This window comes from Vulpes vulpes, chromosome 7, assembly GCF_048418805.1.
Source record: "Vulpes vulpes isolate BD-2025 chromosome 7, VulVul3, whole genome shotgun sequence".
Classification (NCBI taxonomy): domain Eukaryota; kingdom Metazoa; phylum Chordata; class Mammalia; order Carnivora; family Canidae; genus Vulpes; species Vulpes vulpes.
Window position 1 is genome coordinate 617,185 of NC_132786.1, and position 26,989 is coordinate 644,173.

The window sequence follows — 26,989 nt, forward strand, 5'->3', positions numbered from 1 at the left end:
AGGTCGGCACATGGTCTGGGAGCCTGGAGCCCGCAGTCCTGGCCTAGACCTGCCTCTCCGTCCTCTGCCCTGGGGCCGGTCGCTCGGTGCCTCTGGGTCCCCGTCCGTGAAGTGACCTGGGTGGTCTTGTTGTGCAGACGAGGCACACGGGGCCCGGGGTGGACGGGGCCCAGGGTGGACAGAGCCCCAGCTGGATGTAGCCTAGGTGGACAGGTCCTAGGTGTATGGGGTCCAGGGGTGGATGGGGCCCAGGGTGGACATGGCTCAGGGTGGACGGGGCCCGGTGTGGACGCGGGCTAGGTGGATGGTGCCTAGGGTAGATGGGGCCCAGGGTGGACAGAGCCCCAGGTGGATGTGGCCTAGGTGGACAGGTCCTAGGTGGATGGGGTCCAAGGGTGGATGGGGCCCAGGGTGGACATGGCCTAGGTGGACGGGGCCCGGGGTAGACAGGGCCCCAGCTGGATGTGGCCTAGGTGGACGGGGCCCAGGGTGGATGTGACCTAGGTGGATAGGGCCAAGGTGAACGTGGCCCAGGGTGGATGGGGCCCAGGGTGGACGTGGCCTAGGTGGATGGGGCCCAGGGTAGATGGGGCCTAGAGTGGACAGGGCCCCAGGTGGATGTGGCCTAGGTGGATGGGGCCCAGGGTAGACAGGGCCCCAGCTGGATGTGGCCTAGGTGGACGGGGCCAAGGTGGACGTGGCCCAGGGTGGACGGGGCCCGGGTGGATGCGGGCTAGGTGGATGGGGTCCAGGGGTGGATGGGCCCCAGGTGGATGTGGCCTAGGTGGACAGGGCTGGGGTGGATGTGGCCCGGGATGGATGGGGCCCAGAGTCGATGGGGCCCCCACTGGATATGGCCTAGGTGGACGGGGCCCAGGGTGGACAGGGCCCGGGGTGGACGGGGCCCGGGGTGGATGGGACCCAGGATGGACGTGGCCTAGGTGGACGTGGCCCGGGGGGACGGAGCACCAGCATCCCCTTTGTGTCCTGCCGGTAGCGTTGAGGGCAGTGCACCCCAGTTGTCGTCACCAGCGCTGTGGGCACGGGAGTGTGGGTCTGGTGCTGGCTGCTGGCACTCGAGCCCGGCGTGCCTCCGCCTCTCCGTCGGGCTGGCGTGCCTGGGCGGTGAGTGACACCTCCTCCACGCAGGGTGTGAACACTTGTGCAACGACCATGGAGTGATTGTGGACTTCAACACAGCAGACCCTCTGATCCGCTGGGACTCGTACGAGAGCCTGGGTGCAGGGGGAGAAGGTAGGTGTGGCTGCCACTGCCGGGGTCCAGGCGAGGGGCAGCGAGGGCGGGCTGCTCGCGCTTCCACGGGAGGTGTCCCCCCATCCACTTGGCTGCCAGAAACCAGCCTTCCTTAGGGGCCCAGAGCCCCCGCCCCCGGGCGCTGCGCGTCTGGGGGGGCCGGTGAGACACAGGCTTGGTGAATCTGGGTGGGGCCTGTGGCACGGCCGTGGCGGGTGGCGGCCGGGGAGCTCCAACCCCCCCCACCCCGCTTCCCTGTTACTGGGGCACCAAGCGTCTGGTCACGGGCGGCCTCCTGGTGACTCTGTGTCCCTGGACCTCTGAAGCTTCGGGTTAGTTGAGGCTGCTGTGACCCTGGCGTGTTGTTTGCGTGCTCGCGTGTGCACACGCGTTTGCCCGCGGGATGGACCCCTCGGGCCCCAGGTACCATCACGAAGGGGGAGAGGGCCGCGGGGCAGGCTCTGCTGGGCTTCCCCAAAGAAGCCACCTCCTGTGCATCTGAGCGGGGAGGCAGCGCGGCCTTCCACCGCGGTCACCCGCCGCCACCCACCCGACGGCCGGGCCTCACTTGGGAGGGAAAACCAAAGTGCTCCCGTCACACTGGTTCCCCTGGGGAGTGGGTGGAACGGCGTCAGCGCTGGGGTCGGCTGGGTCCCGTGCACCGCGGCGTCTGGGGCCCGAGAGCGCAGACCACCGTGTCCCGCAGGGGCCGCCTGCTGCAGGCTCAGCGTCCACACCCCATATGAGTGTCTGGCGCCGGCATCGGCCCCGCGCGTGCTCGGATCCCCGCTCCTCCGTGCCCCCGACGCTGTCTACACAGTGTTTAGCCCCTTTCGGAGCCGCCGAGTGGACGTGGCCTGGGTGACCCCGAGCCGTCCCGCAGATCCCAGGGCCCCGTAACGGTGTCGTCACTCCCTCTGAGCTTGGTGGGGACCTGACGCGGGGCGGGTGAAGGCTCGTGGGCCCCCGCGGTGTCTGAGAGAGGGCACGTGAATGTCGCCCGGCCCTGGCACTGTCGGACAGCCACCACGGCATGGCCAGACCAGCGGCACCGGGGCCCGGGAGGGCGGGCTGTGGTGCCCCAGACCCCGGTGACGTTTCTGTCGCCGTCACGCTGGTGTGGCTCAGCGGCACGTGAGTGTAGCACCACCGAGTGTCGCCGACCGTCTCACGGGGAGGACTCCCTAGTTTGGAGCATCGCCCCCGGGAGGCAGTGCTGACAGCCGCGAGGGCTGCTGCGCCGGGGCCACGGTCCTGCCCCCTCGACCCCCGCTCCTGCCACTGGCGCTGGGGCTCTGGGACGCCTGCGGTCCTGCTGCCCCGTCCACAGGGAGGGTTGTTCAAGATGCTTGTTCTTGAGCTTCCCGCTCTGAACCTCCACTTACCCACCTGTGAAATGGGATCTAACGGGATAGCCCCAGAGATCACCTCCACCCCTGCACCCCCTTTCTTACCATGGCTCGGGCGATCCACCTGCCCTGCAGCTCTGATGCCTTTGTGCCGGGAGGATCCCGGGGAGGGGAAGATGAGCAGGCCTTCTGGCGCGCGTGTGCAGGTACGTGAGCTGTGCATGTGTGGACGCGTGTGTGGACCCCTGCACGTGCACGCGTGCTCACGTGTGCATACGTATATACGTGCCGGGACGCATGCTCATGTGCACGTGTCTACGTGTGTGTTTATATATACAAACACGCTATGGACGTGCATCTGGTGCAGGTGTGCGTGTGTCTGTTTGCCGTGTCTTCACCTACGCGCGTGTATGTGTGCCCACATAGCGTGTGCGAGTCTATGTGTCTGCGTATGCACGTGCCTGTGCATGTGTGTGTGCAAATGCACCATATGCACGCGTGTGTGGGGGTGTGCATGTCTGCATACGAGCATACTACATACGTGTGTGTACCTGGGCGTCAGCGGGCGTGTGCCTGTGGTCTGTGCACTGCGTGCCTCCCCGAGCGGTCCCCGTAGGACGCACCCCATGTGCCGTAACTGGAGCGCGTGCCAGGAATTAGGAGACCATCCAAGCGGCGCCGCTGCTCAGCCTGTCCCTCGGTGACATTGGCGGGGGGAGGTGGCTCCTGCAGGCAGGGGGCAAGGAGTGCAGGAAGGCGGAGGGCGCAGGCCTGTGGGATGCCGGGAAGGGGAAGGGAGGCCTGTCCCACCAGGAAGCATCCTGGCTGGAGGGCCCTGGAAGGGAGCCTGGGCTCAGGGTGACGCTGGGTGGTCAGTGGGTGGCCCCGTCCTAGCAGATAGATGACTGAGACCACCCCAGATCCAGCCCTGGGGTGAGGTGCAGGAAAGCTGCCAGCGCGGCCCTCGGGGGACGTAAAGCCCTCCGGGGCACCCTGGCCTCCAGATTCTGGGCCTTGGCCCACTGGTGAGTTTCTGGCCACAGAGGACACTTTGCTGGTCGTCGGGTGCACAGAGGGGGCCGCGGCACCCAGGTGTGGGCTCTGCAAAACCCTGTTGAGGGCTCACGGGCAACACCCCCTATCGGGCATGGCCCCAGATGACCCAGGGGCAGCAGCGGCCGGCGGGCGGGGACTCGAGTGCCTGCACCTTCCCAGGTGACGTAGCCCCGTCCGTCCAACCCCCTCGCACACAGGACCCTTGCACGCAGGACGCTCCCGGTTCCCAGCGGGGCTGGCCCAGGGGCGCCCGCTACACGTTCCGGATCCAGCTGCAACATTCAAAAGCGGGTTCGAAAGCGTTGGTCCGGCTCTGACATCTGGAAACCAGAGCGAGCTTTGGATCTTGGGCGGCTGAGCGGAAGGGGGGGTGTCTGCGGTGTCCTGCCTGGCTCTACTCCTGCGGGGCCCGCTTGCCGCCCCCTGCGCTTCCTGGGCTGGGAAGTCCCTTCCCTGCATCCCCCAACCCCTCCCCGAACCCCGGCAGGCCCCGCTCGCTCCCTCCCCGGCTCACGGTGCAGCTGACCACCCAGCCTCCTGCTCAGACCTGGGGAAGCACCTTCCCGTCACCTGCCTCACCTCCAGCCCCAGCCCACCTTGTGGGTGTGATCCCAGGACCCCAAGAGTTAATCCACCCCCCACCCCCTACCCTGCGCCCAGATAGCCGGCACCCGTCAGGACAATGTGCTTATCTTATCTGGAATCCCAGAGTCTCCCTCTCTAGGCCAAGAACCATAAACACGTCCTTTGGGTAGGGATTGGGTCCTTTGGCAAGAAGACCGAGATGTCGGAGGCAGTTTAATGAGTGACAGCCGCCCGAGTGAGCACCCTGGTCGCTCGGAGCCGCAGCTTTTCTAGGCTTTTCTAGCCCGAGCGGTCAGGATGCAGCTGCAGCCGGGAGCCCACGTGGATGCCCCCGGGGCGGCCGGGCCTCGAGCGGCATCGTCCTCTGCAGACACTGGCGCCAGCCCAGGCAGTCAGCTTGGTTGGGCCGGGTCCTTGGCCGGGTGCGCTCGCCTGGACCCCGTCGCGTGCTCATGTCGGCGGCTCCCAGACCTCCTCCGAGCCAGGCAGGTGGCGCGTGCCCTCCCTCCGGGTCCTGTCGCGCCCGCCCTCGGTGGCTGCATCTGCTCGCGGAGCCTGGCCGGCCTGGCCGCCCCACATCCTTCCCGAGCGCGGGCTCGGGACTGTCACCAGCGCCCTGCCTCGGGGGCCAGCAGCTTGGTTCTCCTCGCTGGCGGGCTCCTGCAGGCCAGTGTTTGAGAGGTCGGGGGGCCTGCGACCCCCCAGGGGTGACCGGGACGTCTGCTATGGGTGTGGGGGGGGGTCAAGCCATGCTTTAGAGGTTGAAATCCCAGAGCTGGTGAGTGAAGGCGGAGCCCTTCAGCTGCTGTAAGCCAAGCACAGAAACGCTGATGATGGAAGAAACCTAGGGCCCCGCCGTGCACCCCCAGACGGCGTCCCTCGGCCTGCATGGGAATGCATAGACTGGGCCCCGAGACAGCCCTTCCCTGTCCCCCATGGGGAGACCGGCCTCCCCCAGGCCAGGAGGAGGAGGGCGCCTCTTCCCTGGTGGCTTCCCTGCAGAGCCCGGGGAGGTCCGCTGAGGCCACCCCTGCAGGAAAGAGTGGGCCCCTCAGGGTGGGCAGGACAAGAGCCCGAGTGGGGCGGGGGCTGCGTCCCCACAGCCCTCCCCAGCCCACCCGCCCCGGCCTCTAGCCCCGGGTGTCACCAGGTGACCGGCTCCGGCCAGGCCTCAGTCCCCTTGGCAGTGGTGCTGGTGAGGCAGGGAGCAGGGGTGTCCCCGGGACGGGCCTTGTCCTCAGCAGGCCCCCACCCACCGCCTGCCTCCTGGGCCTGGCACGTTGAGGTTGTGCATCACGTCCTGCTTGGAGACGAGCTCGGCCGGTAACGTCGGAAGCCACAGGCCGCGCACGGTCGTTGGGACGTCGTGCAGTTAAAGGCCAACAAGGCCTTTACACGCACAACTGCGTGTAAACTGGGGGCTTTTATCCCCAGGGGCAGGTCCAAGGACGGGGGCACAGCTGTGCTTTCCCGTCGTTGCCCTGGAGGCTGTTGTCAGGGGCGGCGCGGATGGCGGGAGGCGGGAGCGTGAGACGCTGTCCCTTCCTGGAGTTCTCCTGAGCAGATCCAGCCCAGAGCGTGCAGTTTGCAAAGCATCTGGACACTTCTTGGAATCGGGGTCACTTCCGAGGCAGCGTGTGACCCTCTGTCAGCCGTGCAAGCTCCCGGTGACTGCAGGGGCTCAGTGCACGCAGGCGGGTGCATCCATCCAGGGCGGTGAGGGAGGCTGCCACCGTGTTCCTGCTCCCTGGGTGGAGGATGGTCGTCCCCATGGCCCCTGCTTCCAGGCAGCTAGGGGGGCCCTTCTTGTTGGGGACGCCTGGTATGTCCGTGGCGGGCTGGCAGGTGCATGTGTTCCAGACAGGAGGCGGCATCAGGCAGCGGAGGGTGCAGGCGGGGCTGGTGTAAAGGAGCCCGCCCGCGGGAGCGCATGGTGGCCGCATGCTCGGTGGCCGAGACCTGGGCCCGTGCAGTCGCCACGTGTCCTCGAAGGCCCGTGGTGGCTCGTTGGTGACGCATGAAGACACCCACCCTGGAGCACACGCACGGGGACAGCGAGCGGCACGGAGAAATCCTGGCTTCCAGGATCGGTGTGCAGCCTGCATCCGTCGGCCGCGGAGAGGGGCGCCCCAGGCCTCTTCCTCACGCGGGCGTCAGCCCTGAGATGCGCCGTCTGGGGGACGGCGGGTCCTCGCTCACACCGGCCGCGGCCCCGGACGCTCCGGGCAGCGTCTGGCTCTGGTTCCTTCCCTTTCCCCGTGAGCTCCTGCAGGGAGATGCTGCTGCGAGGAGCTCGTTTAGTCGCCTCGCTTTCCGCGGTGACAGCGGCCCTCGGCGGCAAGTGGGTGAGCGGGTGCCTGCTGACCCGAGGGTGCCTGGGTGCTGAGCAGGTGCGCCCAGGCACGTCCCTCGCTGGCAGAGTGGAGGCGCGGGGCCTCGCCGAGCAGGTGCTGAGGCCCGAAAGGTGCGGATGTCGGGGAGGACGTGGACGGGGAGGGGTGCAGGGAGAGCAGGAGGCCCGGCCTGCGTGACGAGGACAGACACGTACGGGAGCTTGAAAGGGAGGAAGGGCAGCGGGGCGGAAGGGCCCAGGCGGACACCTGCTGGCCACTGGCTCTGGGACGCAGGCGGGCTGGTCCTCCGCTGGGGCTGGAGGCCTCCCGGGAACTCAGGTGGGCTGAGCTCCTGCCCCAGAAGCCTCTGCTCCGCCTCCTCAGCCTCCAGAGCTCCGGTTGCACGAAACCTGCTGCAGGAAGCCCCGCCCTCGTGTTTACATTGCGCGGTCGGTGGAGTGGAGCTCCCAGCTTCTCCGGGCTGCACCTAGAAGGTGCTGGCCCAGCCCCAGAGGAAGGGCGGGAGGCCGGGGAGGCTCCCCTCGGCCCGCGGGCGCCTTCTGGGTGGAGGCCTTTCTGCGTGGGATGGTGCCCCCCCCCTACATGCTGCGGGGCCGCTTGGAAGGAAGGTAAACAGGCAGCGTGTGCCCCCGGTTGCACGTGCGTGTGCATGTGTGGGGCTCTGCAAGGCTCCCCAGCCCGTGGGAGGAGGCACGGGGGAGCCAGGTGGTGCTCCCGGGAGGCAGGACGCCGGGAGGAGTCAGCAGAGCGGCCGAGGCGCCCTCACCTGCGGTTCTTGGGGGTCTGAGCCCTAGGAAGTGCCCCGGGTGCCCAGCTGCTTCGGTTTTCCGTAAAACAGAAACCAAGGTAGAGGGAGAGGGTGGCCTTGGGCTCACGTGATGACGGGCCTCCGCTAGTGACCCCCGGCCGCACGCCCGGGAAGGAAACCATGCTGGCCAGCAGCTGTGTCCCTGGTGGAGAGTGGGCCGTGGGAGCCTCAGCCCCGGAGCTGCAGGGGACATCCCGGGGATCCTCCGAGACCACCCACATCTCCCCTCCAGGCCAGAGGACACGGGGCCCCCTGCCCGCTCCCCCCGGGTCCTGCTCTGGGCCCCAAGGCTGGGACCGGGCGCGCCGTCTGCACAACAGGAGGGCCCGGGGGACTCCCCCGAAGCGGGCGGCAGGCGCAGGGCTCTGCGTGGGACATGGGGGACACCCGATATCGGCTCGCACAACGACTAGACTTTTGGAGGAATTATTCTAAAACCTGTTGAGAATCCCTCCTTCCACCGAACCCCCGACGGGTGAGGCCGGCGGAGCTGAGTCCCGCACCCTCCTTTGTCAGGCTCCCTCTTGCTCCCCGGGCTCTGGGCCCAGAAGATTTGTAGCGGCTTCTGGAGCCCGCAGCAGGACAGGAGGGCGGCCTGCAGGGCCGGCGACGCCCTTGGGGTGGCTCGCGGGACGGCCCCCATCCTTGATCTCTGGGCGGCTCTCGGACTCCTCTTTGCAGCTGGGTCCTGCACAGACGAGGAAGGTCAGACCAGGGAGGTGAATGCGCGCCCAAGGGCACCAGGCTGCTTAATCGGCGTTCGAGGCCTGGTGGCGCCTGGAGCCAGGGCGCCAGGAAGGGAGTGGAGGCTTGTACCCTAAATTGCTCCGATGGAAGAGGGCAAACAGGCCCCGTGGCCCGAGGGGGGCAACGGAAGGGCCGCAAGGACAGGTATCCTAGGAGAGGACTGGTCTGACCTCATCGTGAGATCCAGGAGGAGGAAGGAAGGTTCTAGAAGATGGGCCCGGGGCGGGTGGTCCCCCTCTGCAGCCGAGCAAGGGGACGCGGCACGGCCAACCCCGCAGCCATGGAATGCAGGACTCTGCAGCCCGGGAGCTGCGTCGGGGGCGAGGGAGGGCCCCGAGGGGGGAGTCCAGTGTGGGGGCGGGCGCCACGGGAGACATCCAGGCGAATTCCTTTCCTGGGCGAAGTTGCTGATGGCATCGGGTTTGCTCCGTGTTTGCAAGCGACTTTTGAAGACCGACAGCTGGACACAGTCCGTGTCGGTTCTGCGTCCTTTCGGGGTCAGTGTGCGGCGGGGATGCAGCCGGCATGAGCGCAGGTGGGTGTCGCTTTGCCTGCCGTCAGCCAGGACGGGACGAGGGATGTTTTCTTCTCTCTGTTCGTATTTTGGTCTTTCCCATTTTCTCACCTTTTCTCTGTCCTTGTCCTTGTGGGAAGGCCTCCCTCCCCGGTGGGTGGGGGCGGGCAGGGCGGCCGGGCGCTGCCCCGTGAGGCTGGGAGGCTCGTTCTGTGTTTTCCTGCTTCTGGTTCTTTTCCACACGATAAGCCGCCCTGCTGTGTCATGCGGCCCTAATCAGAGCCCTATTTATGTTTGTTTGATTTTTAACTCGGCCCGGGCTGCGGGGAAATCATTACCAGGCTACTCCCTGGCCTCCTTGTGAAAGGAGCCCTGGGTTCTGGCTGGAGGGGTGGAGGCGGCGAGGAGGGAGGGGTGACCTGCAGAGGGACTGGCTTGGGCAGGGTGGCGCCTGGCTGGGGCCGGGCCAGTGGAGGCCCTCATCCCGTGTTCCCGGGTCCCCGCCACCCCCTTCTGGGATCAGGGTCTTCGTGGGCAGAACAAGGATCCGGCCAAAGTCCTTTGAGCTGGAAACACAAAGTCAAAACAAAAATAGGGCAGAGGAAACAAAAATAGGGCAGAGGAAGCCCCCGGCTGCACCTTCCAGAATTCTCCATCCTTGCCCCTACACCCACCCCACAGGGGCCTGGGTTCAGGGCAGGGCTTCTAAGCCCAGAGGCAAAGAACAGCACGTGCAAAGGCCCTGGGGCAGGGACAGCTGGGTGCCTGCTGTGGTCCGGGAGCAGCACGGGGCAGACAGGAAATGAGGCCCAGAGGGAGAGCTGGGGTCCGTCCACCCGTCCACCGGGGACACCGCTCTTCCCAGTGATCGTGGCCTCCTGGCCGCCTGTGCTAGTGCGTAACCACACTAGAAGATGGGGATGATCACCGCTTCCCCAGTGAGGAGCGGGGGGCCGAGAGGGCCTCAGTGTGAGCTGCACACACACGGCCTAAAGGCGGGGTGGGAATCCCATCGCAGGGCGAGATGTTCCGGGGCGTCCCGTTCCTCCCACTGAAAAACCAGCCCAGCTCCTTCCTGGAGAAGCAGCGGAAGCCCTTGCCGGAGCGCAGGGTGGGAACTGAGGGGGCCAGAGGCCCCTCGCCCTTCCCTCACCCCGTGGCCGACCCCCCACCCCAGGATCCCAAGCGGGTGCATCTGTGGGCACGGCCCCTGCCTTGGGGAAGATCCGAGCTCCTGCAAGTGATCCCCAGGCTTGGGCGGCCCGGTCTCGGGGCCTCACTGCCCTGGATCCTGGCCCTTTCCTGGAGATGAGACGTGCGTCCCGCGAAGGTCAGGCCAGATGTGAGGTGGCATGTGTGTGTGACCCTAGTCTGAACTGCAGGGGGAAGGCCCCTGAGCCGCCCGCCTCCCCGGGGGGGCCGAGGAGCCGCGTCGCGAGTGCCGGGCCTCGTGCAGAGCCAGCGTTGGCTCCGTGGTACCCGTGCGGGTGAACACGGTCGCTACTACCCCGAGACGGCTCCTGCTAATAAAGACTCCACGGGGCTGCCCGTGATCCCCCAGGCAAGGGGACCCCCTGTCTTTGACCGCATCACACAGAGGTTCCTCGTGGACCGTTCCTAGCCTAGGGCCGGCCGAGGGGCTCTAACGCAGGACGGTTCATGGGCACATCCGCCCAGTGTCCCATTTTAAGTTAGAAGAACTTTCGTAGCGCTCGTTCCTGGCTTCCTTTTTTTTTTAAGCCATCGCGGGCATGCGTTTAGTTGAGAAGTTTCCAATTCACGGTAACTGCGGCTCGGATAAGCCTCGTTGGCTACGGTACTGCTGCCGTGCAAAGCTGGGCACGCGTGTAACCGAGATTTAAGGAGAAGGATCTGCAAGCCACGGATGCGCGGCTCTGGCGGCACGAGGGGTGCTTCTAGAATTCGCAGGTGCTCCGGCCAGACGCCTGCTGGCCTGGGTTGCTCCGACCCCTTGGTCACCTGCGTGGTGGCGTCTGTGATTCGCACAGGACGAGGGCTGCCTCCGGCCTCACGGTCCGCAGGTGGAGGGAAGGCACATGCTCGGTGGGGCTCAGGGAGGCAGAAGCGTCCTGGCAGCGGGGTCCCCCCGGATGCCAAGTTGAATGCATGTTTCTTCCTCTCTGAACCCTGGCATTCGGGGTCTCTCCAGGGTCCTCCGGCACAGCTCACGGAGAGCAGCCTTGGCACTGCCACCCGGGGTCCAGCAGGCCTGGCTTCGGGTCCTGCCTCCACCTCCCAGCAGGTGACTGACCTTGGCCCGGTTCAGCTCTTTACGTTTGAGGAAGGAACAGGTTTGTCTGCTACGCGGGCTGCGCTGTGATAAGGAGAGTGTGCCAGGCCTGCCCTCCGCAGTGGCACCCGGCCCGCCACCCTGGCGGCCCCGCCCGAGGGCAGCACCTGCCCTGGCGCTCTCACCACCAGTTGTCTGCTGCGAACACCTGGTGTACTTACAGTATTTCGCGTCCCCCAAGTCGGCTCTGCTCTAGGCGTCGGCCATGCGGTCGCACATGATACTCCGGCTCGTGCCATCCCCCATGGCCTTTGTCCTTCTTCTCTTGGACACGTCTGAAATTAGCCAGGGGTCACCCGTGCAGTCCAGAAAAGATCCCTGGACCCTACAGGTCTGGGTCGTGTGACCTTGACCCAGCATTTCCAGAACGGTGAGGAGCCGCCGACTGTGCCAGTGCGCCCGCCTCGCTGGGCCAGGAGCCCGAGGTCAGGGTGAGTTCAGGGCCCTGTGGCCACTGGAAGGTGGCTCCCAGGTGCCCAAGGGGCAGGCATGGCCCTGGGCCACCCGTGGGGCACTCTGCCTGCCATGTCACCAGGAAAGTGCTTCCTGCGACCCAGGCCCTCCCTTCCCAGCCCCCCCCCCCCCCCCCGCAGCAGGTGGAGGCCTGGGTGCTAACTGGGAGCAGCAGCACAGGGGCCACCCCCCAGCAGGTGGAAGCCCGGGTGCTAACTGGGAGCAGCAGAGGGGCCACCCCCCAGCAGGTGGAGGCCCCGGTGCTAACTGGGAGCAGCAGCAGAGCCCCCCCCCAGCAGGTGGAGGCCCGGGTGCTAACTGGGAGCAGCAGAGAACCCCCCCTCAGCAGGTGGAGGCCTGGGTGCTAACTGGGAGCAGCAGAGCCCCCCCCCACAGCAGGTAGAGGCCCCGGTGCTAACTGGGAGCAGCAGCAGAGGGGCCACCCCCCCAGCAGGTGGAGGCCCGGGTGCTAACTGGGAGCAGCAGAGGGCCCCCCCCCAGCAGGTGGAGGCCCCGGGTGCTAACTGGGAGCAGCAGAGGGCCCCCCCCCAGCAGGTGGAGGCCCCGGGTGCTAACTGGGAGCAGCAGAGGGCCCCCCCCCAGCAGGTGGAGGCCCGGGTGCTAACTGGGAGCAGCAGAGGGCCCCCCCCCAGCAGGTGGAGGCCCAGGTGCTAACTGGGAGCAGCAGAGGGCCCCCCCCCAGCAGGTGGAGGCCCCGGTGCTAACTGGGAGCAGCAGCAGAGCCCCCCCCCACAGCAGGTAGAGGCCCAGGTGCTAACTGGGAGCAGCAGAGGGCCCCCCCCCAGCAGGTGGAGGCCCAGGTGCTAACTGGGAGCAGCAGCCCAGGGGCCACCCCCCCCGTGTTTTCCTGCCTGTGTTTCCATCCTCCTAGCGCCCTGGGGCCCGCGGTGCCTCAGTGGGACCTTCTCGGGGAGGACGCTGTGCCCGCGGGCAGCCCGGACACGGGTTTCTGCCCCTCCCCCCCTCCGGGGAAAGCCCTGTGACAGTCGGTGCCCTGCGGCATGTCCAGTGTCCCGCGTCCGCCCCCTGCACCCCGTGCAGCACCGCAGCCCCGAGCCACCCCGCCCGCGCCCCCCAGCCCCAGCCAAGCGCGACCGGCCCCAGCCCCGCCCCCGCACACCGCGCCCCGCTCCCAGCCCCGCCCCTCCCGCGCGCCGTGCTCCGCCCCCGCCGCCCGCGCGCCTTGCTCGGCGCCCCGCCCCCGGACCTAGCCCCGCCCCAGCCCCGCCCCCGGACCTAGCCCCGCCCCCGCCCCAGCCCCGCCCCTCCCGCGCGCCCGCCAGGCCCGTGCTCCGCCCTAGCCCCGCCCCCTGCCCTCGCCCCGCCCCTCGCCCCGCCCCCAGCCCCGCCCCCGCAGCCCGCGCGCCGATCTCCGCGCCCAGCACCGCCCCCGGCCCTGGCCCCGCCCCCAGCCCCGCCCCGGCCCCGCCCCGCCCCCCGGCCCTAGCCCCGCCCCTGCCGCCCGCGCGCCTTGCTCGGCGCCCCGCCCCGCCCCCGGCCCTGGCCCCGCCCCCAGCCCCGCCCCGGCCCCGCCCCGCCCCCCGGCCCTAGCCCCGCCCCTGCCGCCCGCGCGCCTTGCTCGGCGCCCCGCCCCCCGGCCCTATCCCCGGCCCTATCCCCGCCCCCAGCCCCGCCCCCGCCGCCCGCGCGCCGATCTCCGCGCCCCAGCCCCGCCCCCGCCCCAGCCCCGCCCCCGCAGCCCGCGCGCCGACCTCCGCGCCCCGCCCCCAGCCCCGCCCCCGCCCCCGCCCCCGCCCGCCCCGCCGCCGGCTTCTGCTTCTCCGTCGGGTCCCGGGTTTGGGAGCTTCGCTGCTGGGCGTCCAGGCCACTGGCCGAGCTTCTCTCTCTTACGATTTTCTGTTTTCATCCGTGAGAGACACAGAGCAGCAGGGCTCAGGCGGAGGGAGGAGCAGGCTCCCTGGGGGCGGCCGGTGCGGGACTGGATCCCGGGGCCCCGGGATCGGGGTCGGGGTCGGGGTGGGGGTCGCGGCCTGGGCTGCAGGCGGAGGCTCCACCCGCTGAGCCCCGGGCGCCCCCCACCCCCTCCCGCCACGAAGTGCAGTTTGAGGCCTCGGGGCACGGTGACCCCCGGTGCAAAGACCCCAGAAGATTCTCTAAGTCTTGGGTCTCTTTGCACAAAAAGGTAGAAAGGGCCCGGCCGGAACTGTTGGGCTGTTCCAACCTGGCGGGCGCTGCCGGGGTGTGCAGGCCCCTGGGGGCCTGGAGGAGCGCGTGCCCCCTGGGTGCGGTGACTTGACCCTGTGTCCCGGCAGGTGTCCCGGCAGGTGTCCCAGCAGGTGCACCCCGCTCGTGTCCCGGGGGCCCGGAGTCCCCTTTCCCTGCCCAGACTGACCTGTCTCCCGTTGTCTGCCCCAGTGTCGCACACGCAGGGCCCCGTGGATGGCAGCCTCTACGCCAAGGTGAGGAAGAAGAGCGCCTCGGACCCCGGCGTCCCCAGCGGGCCCGGCCCCGCCGCCAGGAGCCCGGACCACGGCGACCACACCCTGTCGGTCAGCAGTGACTCAGGCCACTCCAGCACCTCGGTCAGGACGGACAGAACAGAGGAGCACCCGGCTGCGGGGCCCAGGCGGGGCCTGAGCCCCCAGGAGAAGGCGGAGCTGGACCAGCTGCTCAGCGGCTTTGGCCTGGACGACCCCGGGAGCCCCCTCCAGGACATGACCGATGCCCCCGGCAAGTACAGCGGCACACGCCACGTCGTGCCCGCCCAGGTCCACGTGAACGGGGACGCCTTGCTCAAGGACCGGGAGACGGACATCCTGGACGACGAGATGCCGGGCCATGACCTGCACAGCGTGGACAGCATCGGGACCCTGTCCTCCTCGGAGGGACACCAGTCGGCCCACCTGGGCCCCTTCGCTGGCCACCAGAGCAGCCAGCACTCCCTCCTGTCGGACGGCTTTGGCAGCAGCCCCGGAGACGATGCGCACGGCAGCCTTGCCCCTGACCTGAGCCTGGGCGTGGACCCCGTGTACGAGCGGGAGCGGGCTTTTGCAACCCGGGAGGCCAAGCAGCCGCAGCCCGTGCTCCGGAGACCCTCCGTGTCCGCGCAGACGCAGGCCTACGTGCAGAGCGGCTACTCCACGCAGACCTGGGTGCGCCAGCAGCAGATGGTGGCCGCCCACCAGTATGGCTTCACTCCCGACGGGGAGGCCAGGCTCGTAGGCCGCGGCCCGGAGGACGGGTCCGGCCTGGGTCAGGCCCAGCCCAGGGTTCCCATCACCCCCACCCAGGGCAGCGGCAGCAGAGTGGCCCTCCAGAGGGGCATGGGCCCCACTCCCCATCTCCCCGACGCACAGCGGCCCCCTCCCGGCAAAGTGCTCAAGCCCAGGTTTCCAGACAGAGTCGTGAACGGGACCGGACTGGAGCCCAGCGCAGACCCGGCGCCAGGCTCGCCCACCCTGGACATCGACCAGTCCATCGAACAGCTGAACAGGCTCATCTTGGAGCTGGACCCGACTTTTGAGCCCATCCCCACCCACATGAACATGCCGGGCAGCCAAGCCAACGGCCCCGTGCCTCCCGACAGCGTGGGAGGCGGGCTGCGGGCGGGCGGCCTGCAGGACGTGGGCGAGGCCCCGGGCAGAGGCTCTGTGCGGCCAGGTGAGTGGAGTTCCACGGGTGCACGCCTCCCATGCCTGTCTTACAGGACGGGGCCTTGCAGGGCAGCGCCAGGCTCCTCCCTGGGCCTGGGACAGGGCAGCAGAGAGCGTAGGGGGTCCCTGGGCCCATCTTGTGGGGACAGGTCGGCAGCCGCACACCTGCCTGGCGTCTCAGGGAGTGGGGGCTGCTCCGGATGGTAGTGCAGCAGGCCCGGAGGGTGGAGGACTCCAGCGGGTAGGCGTGGGGGCAGGGGTGGGTTCCCGAGAGTCAGGGACTAGGGAATCAGGGCCTGGCGGGGCCTCAGCACAGAGGCCATGCTCCCCCGCAGCGGTGGGGCTGCGCTGACTCAGGAGCCCGGGTCTGCAGGGCACTCGTCCTTGGGGTGTCTGGTGCGGGGACCAGGGCAGGGCCTTCCTGCCCCGCCTTGGGGCCTGGGGAGCCCGGTGGCTGTAGTGGACAAGCAGTGCTCTCCGGACCCCTTTCATCTCCCGCAGGCCCCTTGGCTGCAGGGATGGATTTCTGTCTTACGGTTGAGTTTTTGGGGGCGTCAGTAGATGAAGTGACCCGTCCAAGGTCACGCACGTTACATACAGTAGAGAAGGAGTAGGTCCCTGCTCTGCACCCAAACACCCTGCCCGCTTCTGATAGGAGGTCTGTCCTGGTCCCGGTCTGAGCCATGATGAGCCGAAGCCAAGTGGGTGGCTCCTGGCCTTGGGACGGGGCTGGGTGGGGGGGCGGAGCATGGTGTGCAGCTCCGCAGGGAGGCTCCTGCTTTGGAGAGCACCGAGCAGGGAGAGGCAGCCTTGAGACTTCACGCGTGTGGCATGAAGGAGCTTGGCGGCGGAGAGGGGTGCTCGGAGCAGCCCACGAGCAGGCTTTGCCTCTTCTGGGACATCGTGTCTTGATAAAAATCCCATCGGAAGAAGGCTCGTGTCTGTAGCTCTCAGGCGTCAAGTTGAGGCAGCAGGGAGCTCCCCTCCCTGGCAGGTATAGAGAATGCTGGAAGCCATTTGATTTTTTTTTTTTTTCTTAAAGATTTTGTTTATTTGAGAGCAAAAGGGGAGAGAGTGTGAGCGCCAGCAGCTGTAGGGGGAGAAGGCCAGAGGGAGAGGGAAAGAGGAGACTCTCAGGCGGACTCCATGCTGAGCATGGAGCCTCGTGTGGGGCTTGATCCCAGGACCCTGACATCATGACCTGGCCGAAATCAAGGGTCGGATGCTTAACTGACTGAGCCACCCAGGTACTCCAGAACCCAACTGATTTTAAAATTTAAATGTCAGTATTTGTACTTTTCACTTGGGAAAGGCTGGATTAGCCAGCAACAGGAAATAAAAAAATCACCAGGTGCAGGGGGAGTGCTGGTAGGGTAGCTAACCAGTTGGTTTTGAGTCCTGGAACATCTTGGGTTTGGGGATGCAGGAAACCTGTGCCTTGAAGGGGTTCCAGATCCCAAGCCGTGATGGGGAGGCCAAGGCTGCTCAGCTGAGCTGGGCCACACGTGGCCAAGCAGGAAGGGCCGGCAAGTCGGAAAGGTGCCATGGCATGCCCAGCATGGCGGCCGTCACCCCACACGTGGGGTGTGTCTGTGTCTGAGGCTTGGCCCCATTGACATGTGTCTGACCAGAGTCATCTTGAGTCTTGCTCAGTCAGGAAAGGAGTGGGCCAGGTCCAAGATGCTGTGTCTTCCAGCAAGACCCCACCTGGTCTGTCTTGCGTCTCAGATGCAGTCCTCACTGTAGGAAATACTTGGGTGCAGGGACCTCAGCATCCCGAGGGGAGTAGGATCCCTCACTCTTTGTAGAATGTGTACTGGTAGTAAGAGTAACCCCCAGTTATTGTGGTAGGAAGTTGGGAATAGCGTTCCCCGGAGCTCTTCCTGGGGCTGCTGTGTGTCCTGACAGCTCACAGCGGTGGCTCAGCCGCTCTGGGTCTAGTTACTTCTTACAGAGAGGAAAAGTGTATGTGAAAGCTGAGCATTTCCTGGGAAAGTCTGCTTGATGCCAGCACAATATTAATAATGGTGATGGTGGTGGTGATGGTGGTGATGGTGATGATGGTGATGGTGATGATGTAGGTGGTGATAGTGATGATGATGATGATGGTGGTGGTAGTGGTGATGGTGGTGATGCTGATGGCGGTGATGGTGGTGGTGATGATAGCGATGGTGGTGATGGTGGTGGTAACGATCATGATGATGATGGTGATGATGGTAGTGGCAGTGGTGGTGGTGATGATGATGGTGGTGATGCTGATGGTGATGATAGTGGTGGTGTTGGTGGTGATCATAGTGATGATGATGGTGGTGATGCTGATGGTGATGATGGTGATGATGGAGATGATCATGGTGGTGGTGATGATGATGATAGTGGTGGTGATGGTGATGGTAGTGGTGGTGATGGTGATGATGGTTATGGTGGTGATGGTGGTGATGATAGTGATGATGATGCACCGTCAGGGATGGGCAGCTGTAGGAAGCCACGGGAAGAGGGCCGAAAAGTCTGTGTTAGCAGGGGGAGGTGGTGGCGTCCCCAGCAGGGACCGACCTGGGAGTCGCAGCTCTGGTCTTCCAGCCAGAAGGGCCCCGCGTCATTGCTCCCAGCCGGGGGCCCCGCGGGGCCTGCCCGCACCGCCATCTGCTGAGGGTGGTTCTGGGGGTGGCCACCTCTGGCCGCCGTCCTCTGTCACAGCTACGGTCGCTCAAAGATGATGTGCGTGAGGAGCGGGCAGCGGGATCCCAAGCGGGCCTGGGATGGGGACAGATCATTAAGGGGCAAAGAAGTTGCAATAAGCCAGAAAGGACCCGAGGCCAGGCACCAGGCTCTGCGGACGGGGTCTCAGTGGGTTGAGTAGTGCCCTTGCCTCTGGCCCCGGTGGCTTCTCACGTCTTTGCTCTGAGTCCCTTCTGAATCGGAGGAAGCCGAAGGAAAAGGGCTGCTGGTTCCTCCTGTCGAGAGGGCGGCCTTCGAGCTTCCTCGGCCGTCTCCTTTGCCTCCGGGCGGGCCGTGTTGGGAGAGACGCTGCCCGACCGAGCGCTTCGGTGTTGCCCAGGCAAGAGGATTTTCGGTTTTGCACCGCGGAAGACCGGCTTGCCTCGCTCGCTCCGTGTGCCGCGGCCGGCCGTTCCCGTGGGCCGTTCCCGGGCGTGACGCGGGCCGGGGCGCGTGGGCAGACAGCGGGGGAGAGGCCTCCGCTGCTCCAGGCGTGGGTGGCGGACGGGCGGCTCCGGGGACCTGAAGCCGGCGGGTGGGCTTCCCGCCGTCACGCTGCCCTGTGGCCTCTGCCACCCTCTTTAGAAGACGCGCGTGTTTCAATTGAGCGGAAATCGCGAGGCCTCACCCAGCTGGGCCGCCTCGGGCCGTTGTTGTTCCCGCTTCGAGAACCCAAGGCAGCTTCCAGGACCGGCTGTGCGGGCCCAGCTGGCGCCGCGTCCCCTCCGGTCAGAGCTTCGGGGCACTTGGCAGGCACGGGTCACGCTCCAGGAGGCCGTGGGTTTCCCCCTGGCCTTCCGGGCAGGCGTTGGCCCCCTTGGCTGCCCGGAGCAGTCACCTGGGATCTTCACCGGGCGTGGACACCGCCTCCGTGCCAGGGACCAGGGTGGGGACGCAGGGCAGAGGAGGGGTGCGACCCCAGCTCGCGGGTTCCCCGGCTCTTTATCTACGGACGAGGCCGGACAGTCCCCTCGAGAAACCGGAGTCGCCCTAGGAAGATGCAGGTGGGCTCCAAGTAACCAGCGCTCAGTGCATTTACAGCGGGTGCAGAGTTGCCAGGGGGCTTCTGGGTTTTGTTGTTGTTGTATTTTAAGGTATTTATTTATTTATGATTTTATTTATTCCTATTTATAAATAAGATTTTATTTATTTATTTATTTTATTATTTATTTAAGGTTTTATTGATTTATTCTTATTTATAAATAAGATTTTATTTTATTTAAGGTTTTGTTGATTTATTCTTATTTATAAGTAAGATTTTATTTACTTATTTTATTATTTAAGATTTTATTGATTTATTCTTATTTATAAGTAAGATTTTATTTATTTATTTTAAGATTTTATTGATTTATTCTTATTTATAAATAAGATTTTATTTTATTTAAGATTTTATTGATTTATCCTTATTTATAAGTAAGATTTTATTTATTTATTTATTTATTTAAGATTTTATCTGTTATTTATTTATTTAGGCAAGACACAGAGAGAGGCAGAGACACAGGCAGAGAGAGAAGCAGGCTCCCTGCGGGGACCCCAACACAGGACTCGATCCCGGGACCTGATTAAAAAGGCAGATGCTCAGTTGCTGAGCCACCCGGGCGTCCATGTTTTTTTAAATCCAGTTTTTTAAGCGAGTAATCGGAGCAAGTGACCTCTTCACCTCTGCTGCCTCAGTGGCAGGTTGGTGACCACAGTGCTGGTCTCCCGGGGCAGGTGGATTCAGCCCCCGTGGAAGCCCTTTACAGGCACCCCAGTGCCTTGGGCTGGATCCTCCACTTCTGTAGGGGTCAACGGGGGCGTCCAGCTTCCCCAGATGAGGACTGCCCTCGGCACCCCGGAGTTTCCCTGAGCCGGGCCTCAGCACACCTTCCGGGGCAGGCTGGTGGCAGCTGCGTCCGGCGTGGACCGGGGCCTGGCCGTCCGGGGGCTGCGGCCTCCCACAGTCCCGCTGCTGTAACGTCCGCGTGGCCCGATCACGGTGGGGCTGCGTCTCTCCGTGTCCTCTTGACGGCCAAGTGACCGAGCGTGGCTGGTCTCCCAGGCCCCGGTCCAGCTTGCCGGCCATCGAGAGTCCCGGGGCAGCCAGCGAGGGGAGGGTGGGCGCCGGCCCGGCCTCGGGGCTCCCTGTGCCCGGGAACCAGATGCACGAGATGCCTCCTTCAGCCAACGCTGGGGGAGGCGAGAAGTGAGCCAAAGTGGGTTCAGAGGGTGACAGGCTGGGACATCACGCTCGGTGACGGAAGCCGGAGAGCGAAGGACACCTGCTGGATGCGTCTGTTTGTAGGAAGCGTCCAGAACCGGCAGGTCCCCAGAGACAGACAAGACGGGGGCGGGGGGTCTCCAGGGCCCAGGGGAGGGGACCGGGCATGGGGGCTCCCTTTTGGTCGTTGAAAATGTTCTGGAACCAGAAAAAATAGGAGGGACTGTGAGAAGTTGTCCGGTTTCAACGGAGGGGTGTGTCCTCTGCTGCGGTGAAGGCCCCTGCAGCCCGAGTGTCTCTCCTGTCAGGCTCCTCGGGCGACGAGCCGTTGGGCGGAAGATTCCGGAAGCTGAGCCTCGGGCAGTACGACAACAGTGCTGGGGGGCAGCCGGCCTTCCCCAAGTGCGGATGGGGAAAGGCCCCCGGCGCAGAACAGGCTGCCAGCCTGGCTCCCTTCCTCTCTGCAGCAGACACCAAGGAGGTACGTGCCACCCTGGTCGTGGTCCCATCGTCACCCCACTGCGCCCCGTAGATGGGGCTCCTCCCTGGAAGGCAGGGGTGCGGGCGGGCGAGCCCAGGTGCTCAGCCCCTGTGGCCTGAGCGCGGCGGGGGTGGCGGGGGTGGCGGGGGCCCAGGGTGGCTCCAGGGTGCTTGCCCGGAGCCGTGGGCCTGGGAGGGAAGCAGGAAGAAGGTGGGTCGGCGTGGACGTGGGGCCCACAGAACACCCGCATGTGACCAGGGTGCAGCAGATGGGTCGGAGCCCGGGGCGACGAGCCCTTCCCGACCCCTGGGGTCTTTGTTGTCACGGGACAGGGGGTCGGAGCCTAGAAGAGCTCAGAGACGGGGATTTGGACCAGTCCTCTGGTCGCCGCTCTGCTCCCGCTGCCTGTGAGCTCGCCACGGGGGTGGGTGGTGTGACCTGTCGTCGCCGCTGCCCAGCGCCCCGGCTCTGCACTATAGCAGGTGGACGCGCTGCAGGGACACCTTCCTCCGTGTCCCCGAGGGGCTCTCCGTGGCCTCCGGCGGCGGGGCTGTGCACGGGGCCCGGCCTCCTGTCCCCCCGCCGTGGGCCAGCCTGGGCCTTCACTCGACTCCCTGTGCCAATTCCAGACGGTGGCCCCCGCGTACCCCCCAGACCCCGACGGGATCAGCGGCAGGACCTTCTCTCCGGCCAAGAGTGGCAGCGACTCCTCCGCCTCTCCCACACCGGCCTTTCCCGTGTCTCCAGAAACCCCGTACGGTAAGCGAGGAGCCAGCCCGCGGCGGATGGCGGCTCGGCGTCGGGGAGGTCGTGGCAGCAGAGCTGGCGTCTGCTTTCTCTTCCAGTGACGACGCCCCCGCATTACCTGCCGTTCACCCCGCCAGGGCTGCAGCTGGGCAGCGCCAGCAGCCTGTACAGGGGGGCCCACGGTAAGCATCTCCTCTGCTCGGCCTGTGCGTCTCACAGGGACGTGTTTCCGCGGGAGTCCCATCTCGGACCCCTCAGGAGGGTGGGCAGCTCTCGGCGGGGGCCGCGGCGCTCCGGGGGCGACCAGGTCCTGGGCGCTCGGGGGCAGTGTCTGTGCTTTTCAACTCCCGCTGCTACTTGGAGCTGGAAGCAGAATCTGGAAAGCCCGCCCAGCCCTTAGCAGAGGACTTGCAGGGTCAGTGGGCTCCCTGCCTGGGGCTGCGGGGCGGCCCCAGACCCGGCTCTCCTGGACCTGCCCGCGGGGTGACGACCGCTGGGACAGCTCTGCTGTGGCCCTTGCTCAGGTCCCGCCCTCGGCATGCGGCTCAAGGGCACGCGGGGCCAGGGGAGCGAAGGGCGTCCACTCCGCACCCCTTCCTGCCGACGTCCCCCGCTTGCCGTGAAGGTCCAGCCGCTCCAGGCCTCGGGCACCGGGAGCGGGGATGCTGCTTGCTGGAGGCCTGTGTGCGTTCTCAGGCCCTTCTTCTCTGTGCCGGTAGATTCTTCCTCCTGCTGCCCCAGGGGAGGCAGACGAGGGTTCCCTGAGTGGTCATCAGGCTTCCTGGGTGCCCTGGACTCCTGCCGCCTCCCCCGGGGACGTGCTCGTGAGGACGGCTGGTGCCGTGGCCCTTGTTTGCCCAGAGGACACCAGATGGGTGTGTCATTTACAGGAAGGGCTGTCCCTCTCCCAGGTCCCCCCGCGGCTTCAGGACCGTACCTGCTTCTCTCTACAGGCAGAGCTCACTCGCCTTTCTTAGCAGGTGGGACTGAAACGCAGAGAAGGGGGCAGTTGCATGCGTTTATGGAAGCATCACAGAAAATGGACCTTCTGGAACTTGAGAAAGGCGTGGGAAGCCGAGTGAGGCTGGCGTGCTCGGCGTGGGTGCTGGCCCGGGGCGTCGGGCGGGGGGCAGGCGTGGCTCCTGAGTCTGTGCCACGCGGGCCCTGCACACCCAATGTGCATTCAGCGTCAGGGCGTCCTCAGTGCCTTCGGTGTGTAGACTCCCACGCAGGGGAAGTAGGGCTCTGACTTCAGGCATGACAAGCCAGCACATGAAGGGGGCACCTCTTTCATCCTAAGAACACCTGTGAGTGCCTTCTGGATTTTTAACCTGGCCGCCCCCGATGCTGTGGGTCCACGAGGTGCTCGGGACGTGGGGGCCCTGCTTCCCTGTGGCGGTCCCACATGCTGTGCACGTGGCGGGCAGGTGACTGCAGTAGCTCACGTGCAGGTGATGTTTGCCCCGTGTTCTTCACAGTGTGATTTCTCTCATCCTGTGGTCACATCACGAGGGTCACTATCCCTGCTGACCCACTGACAGCTGGGGGAACGGACACAGAGATGTAAGCACATCGTCTGGGCCACGCAGTGGGTGGGGGGCAAAGCCGGGACTGCACGCCAGTCAGCCTCACCCCCAGCGAGGGGCGTTTTGTTCTGCATTGTCAGATTAGGGCTCAGTTTTCACTCTTCTCGGCGGAACTGCAAGTCACCCAGTGACACAGAAGGTCTCAGAGGGCCCAGGTTGAAGTCCAGCCATGGAAAAGCCGCTCCTTTCGTAGGAGGAACCAGTTTTCTCATCTGCAGACGTGGTAATGCCTCATCTGACCAGCGCGCAGGGCTGGGGTGGGATGTGCTGGGCATCGAACGTAGTGCCTGGCTCCGTGTCATTAAAGCCAGGTGCCGTTGTGTGCATAAATGAGAGCATTTGCTTTAGAGCCCTGTCAGGAGAGTGGCATTGGCCTCCCGGCAAGGGAAAGTCATAGTCTTCTCTGTTTCTCCTGCAAAGCGCAACCACACCCCTGGCAGCACCTGTGAAATAGATGCCAGAAGGTGGAGGAGAGAAGCGGATGGGCCGTGAGCCCCGGGACCACGGACCCGGGTGGGCCATATCCTGGGCTGTGCAGCGGGCTTCTGCAGAGCAGAGAGCGTGGATGCCATGCAGGGAATCCAGGGGTCCAAAAGGCCTGGAAATGAAGCCACACACTTGCAAATAATCCATGGGTCCAAGAGAAAAATCTCAAGAAGTGTATCAAACTGGATAAAATGAAAGCAAGACATTTCACGCTTGGTGGGACAGCGCTGAGACGGTGCTGAGAGGGACACCTGTGGCAGGAAACATGTCGGGAAAGGAGAGAAGCCTGAAAGGAAGAGTTTGCACGCCTGCCTCCAGAATCTAGAAAAAGAAGAACAGAATGACCTCAAGATGGTTAGAAGGAAGAAAATACTAAAAATGTAAAGGAGGAATCACAAAAGTCTGAACAAAAACAATAGAGAAAAATAAATGGAAAAAGAGCAGTTCTTGGAGATGACCAAGAGAATTGGCCAGTCTCTCAAAAGACGGACAAAAAAAAAAAAGAGGGAAGACACAAATTGTTAATACCAGAGATGAAGGGGACCCATCACGGCACATCCTGCAGACAGGAAGAGGGCAGCAGTGCACATTTTCTTCCCGAAGAAATCTCCAGGCCCTGAAGGTTTTACTGGAGAATTCAGCCAGACGTGTAAAGAATCAACACTAATTCTACAGAATTCCTCCCAGAAACCAGAAGGAGAGAGAACAGATCCTGGTTCATCCCATGAAACCAGTGTGAACCCTGGTACCAAAACCAGACAAAGACAACAAAAAGGGGACGATAGGCTGTTATCCCTTGTGAACGGACGCAAAACTCCTTAGGCGAAGCCAAGGAAATAGAACAATAGAGTATATAAAAGAATTAAACATCTTCACCAAGGGGGATTTATTCTAGAGATGCAAAGCTTTTTCAATATTTCAAAATCCGTCAGTGTCGGCCATCACATATAGTGGAAAAGAAGAAAAACGCCATATGATTTTATATCGATTGACGTCAAAAAAACTTTTTAAATGAAATTCACGTCTATTCATGACTAAAATATTCCAGCAAAACACTAGTAAAAATCTACAAAAACCCTGCAGCTCGCACCTAAACCTGGAAGTTCTGCAGGATCATCATGCAAGAAAAGGAGGCACAAGACCACAGGGTGAAAGGGAAAAAACAAAATTGTTGCTTTTTACAGATTCACAATTTATCTATGTGAAGAAGTCCAAGGAATCTACAAAAAATAAAAAACAAAACAAAACAAAAAAAAAAACAACAAAAAACCCTTCTAGAACAAATAAAGTCAGCTGATTGTAGGACATAAGAGATACACACAAAATTCAATTATATTTCTATAACCAGTGAATATGCACAGACCTGATGAGATACACAGCGCTGTTCATAATAGACCAAAAAAAGGAAAATAATAAGGTGTGAACACAAGAAAACATGCAAGACTCCTCCATTGGAAACTCCACAGGATAGATGGAAAAAATCAAAGATCTAAATAAATGGAGTGGCATTCCATGTTCGTGGTTTGGAAGGCTCACCCTGGTGAAGATGTTAGTTCTTCTCAAACTGATACACTGTTTTAACACAATTCCTATCAAAATCCCAGCAAGATTTTTTTGGTTATAGACAAGATAATTTTAAAATTTATGTGGACGTGCAAAGGATGTTGACTAGCTAAAATAACGTGAATAAAGTGGAGGCAGGGACTGATTACTGTGCGGACTTTCTAGGTAACCCTGAGTATCAGGACCATGTAGTGTAGGGTGAGGTCTAGACACAAGACCCCATGTAGTGTAGGGTGAGGTACAGACACAAGACCCCTGGAACAGAATGGAAAGCCCCAAACCCACAAATTGGCCCAACTTTCAGAAAACGTGCAGAGCAATCAATGTAGGAGAAACCGTCCTTTCAACAAATGGTGCTGCTGGAGCCATTGGGCACCCACGGTCAAAAAAAAAAAAAAAAAAAGCAGCAACCAAAGTCTTGTATCTTATACTAAAATTAATTTCACATGGATCATAAACTGAAACATAAAACTGCAAACATTATAGGAAAATGCAATAGCAGAAAATCTTTGGGATCCAGGCTACACAAGCGTTGTTAGATGAGCACCCAAAGCACGATCCATAAAAGGGAAAATTGATGAAGTAGGACTTCATCAGAATTGAAGGAGATTTCTGTAGGAAGAGGTTAAAAGGCAGACCACAGACCGGAGCAAATTGCGCCTTATAAGTACTCGGCAGTAAAAACAGAAACAACCCGATCAGGAGGCCTGTAAAGGGCAGGAAGAGTCCTCACCGAAGAGGATGGACAGGTAGCAGAGAAGCCTGTGAAGCTCGCCCAGGGTCGTTACTGCTGGGGAAAGGCCGAGTAAAACCACCGTGAGCCATCACTACAGACCCAGCGTAATCGGTGAAATAAAAATACAGCGTCAACACCAAGTGCTGGTGATGATGTGGAGAAATTGGAACTTTCCTCCCCTACTGGTGGGAGTGTGACAGGTACAGCCTGTCCACGGGAAACCATCTGGCACTTTCCTAAAAAAAAAAAAAAAAAACCTACACGTGCTGCTACACGTGACTTGACGAAGAGCCTCGAGTTTTATCCTGAGGACATAGACTGACGCCCACGGGTGTTTATGGTGCCTCTATTTTTAGGGGCCCAAAGCTGGAAACAACCTAGCTGTCCTTCTACAGGGGAATGGTCATAGAGGCCGGGGTCCTTGCACGCTGTGGAGCCCAGCTCATCCATCCCGGTGAACCAGCTCTTGAGACCTAAACAGCCCTGACGAATCTCCAGAGCGGACATTTCCTAAAGGTGACATGCTGTATGGTTCCATCATGTCGTACCCGTGCTGAGGCACCACTGCAGAAAGCAAAACAGCGTTTCGAGGGCTCAGGAGGGATGAAGGTGGGAAGGAAGTGGCCGTGGCTCCAGAGGGGTCCGTGTCGGGGGGAATGCGGCCTATCCTGACTATATCAATGTCAAGGTCTTGGTCTCCTGCAAGATACAGCTTTGGGGGGAAAGCGGATAAAGAAAGTAGGGTGTCCCTGTAATTCTTCTGCACGTGAAGCCAGAATGATCTCCAGCCTATGGGTCTGTTGTGAATCCCACTAGGGGAGATGGCACGGGCGTGGTTGAGGCCATACCGGCTGCCAGTGGGCCTGCTGGGCGGAGGCTCCATGCAGCTTATCGTACTGTCCTGCCCTACTTCTGTATGTAGGATTTTATACAACGAGGAGTTAAAGCGGGAATATGGGAGCCCTTGGTGGGGAGTAAATGTGGGTGCGGTCCCCACGTGTGCGCGGGACCCTCCCATTCAGCAGCCCTGTCCTCTCGGATATGCCGCGCGTAAGCGGGGATGATCAGGGATGCCCCGGTGCGGGGAGGTCCTGGGCGAGGACTCGGGTGCCCCGTGCCCGGCCGCTTCGTACTGTGGTTCGCCTGGTGAGGAGGTCTGGGCTTTTGAAGCCTGGGAGGGACCCCACAAGTACGCGCTGACTAGGCTGAGGGAGGGAGAGGTTTCCGACTCTGCTGTTACTACTGTCAGGGCCTCAGTCCCATTCGGGTTCTGGGCGTTGTTTGAGGGCACAGTTAGTGAACCCCTAACTACGCAGAGTCCCTTCCTGTGTCCTCCAAGGTGCTGGGGTGTCAGCAGAGTCCGAATCAGCCCAGCACCATCAGGTTACTTCCTGGACGACCCACAGGAC

At 63.1% G+C, this 26,989-nt stretch overlaps 1 protein-coding gene across 21 annotated transcripts in view; it reads left to right on the plus strand.

Annotated features, from left to right (window-relative positions):
* TNS3 (tensin 3) overlaps nt 1-26,989 on the plus strand; it is a 157,133-nt gene that overhangs the window by 91,919 nt on the left and 38,225 nt on the right. For 20 of the 21 annotated variants that reach the window (XM_072762768.1, XM_025988004.2, XM_072762775.1 and 17 more), the window contains 5 exons: nt 1,150-1,254; nt 13,829-15,073; nt 20,290-20,462; nt 21,092-21,221; nt 21,308-21,391. In XM_072762768.1, coding sequence (XP_072618869.1) covers nt 1,150-1,254; nt 13,829-15,073; nt 20,290-20,462; nt 21,092-21,221; nt 21,308-21,391 — 1,737 coding nt within the window. The remainder of the gene's footprint in view (nt 1-1,149; nt 1,255-13,828; nt 15,074-20,289; nt 20,463-21,091; nt 21,222-21,307; nt 21,392-26,989) is intronic. The other variant, XM_072762763.1, reaches the window with a different exon arrangement.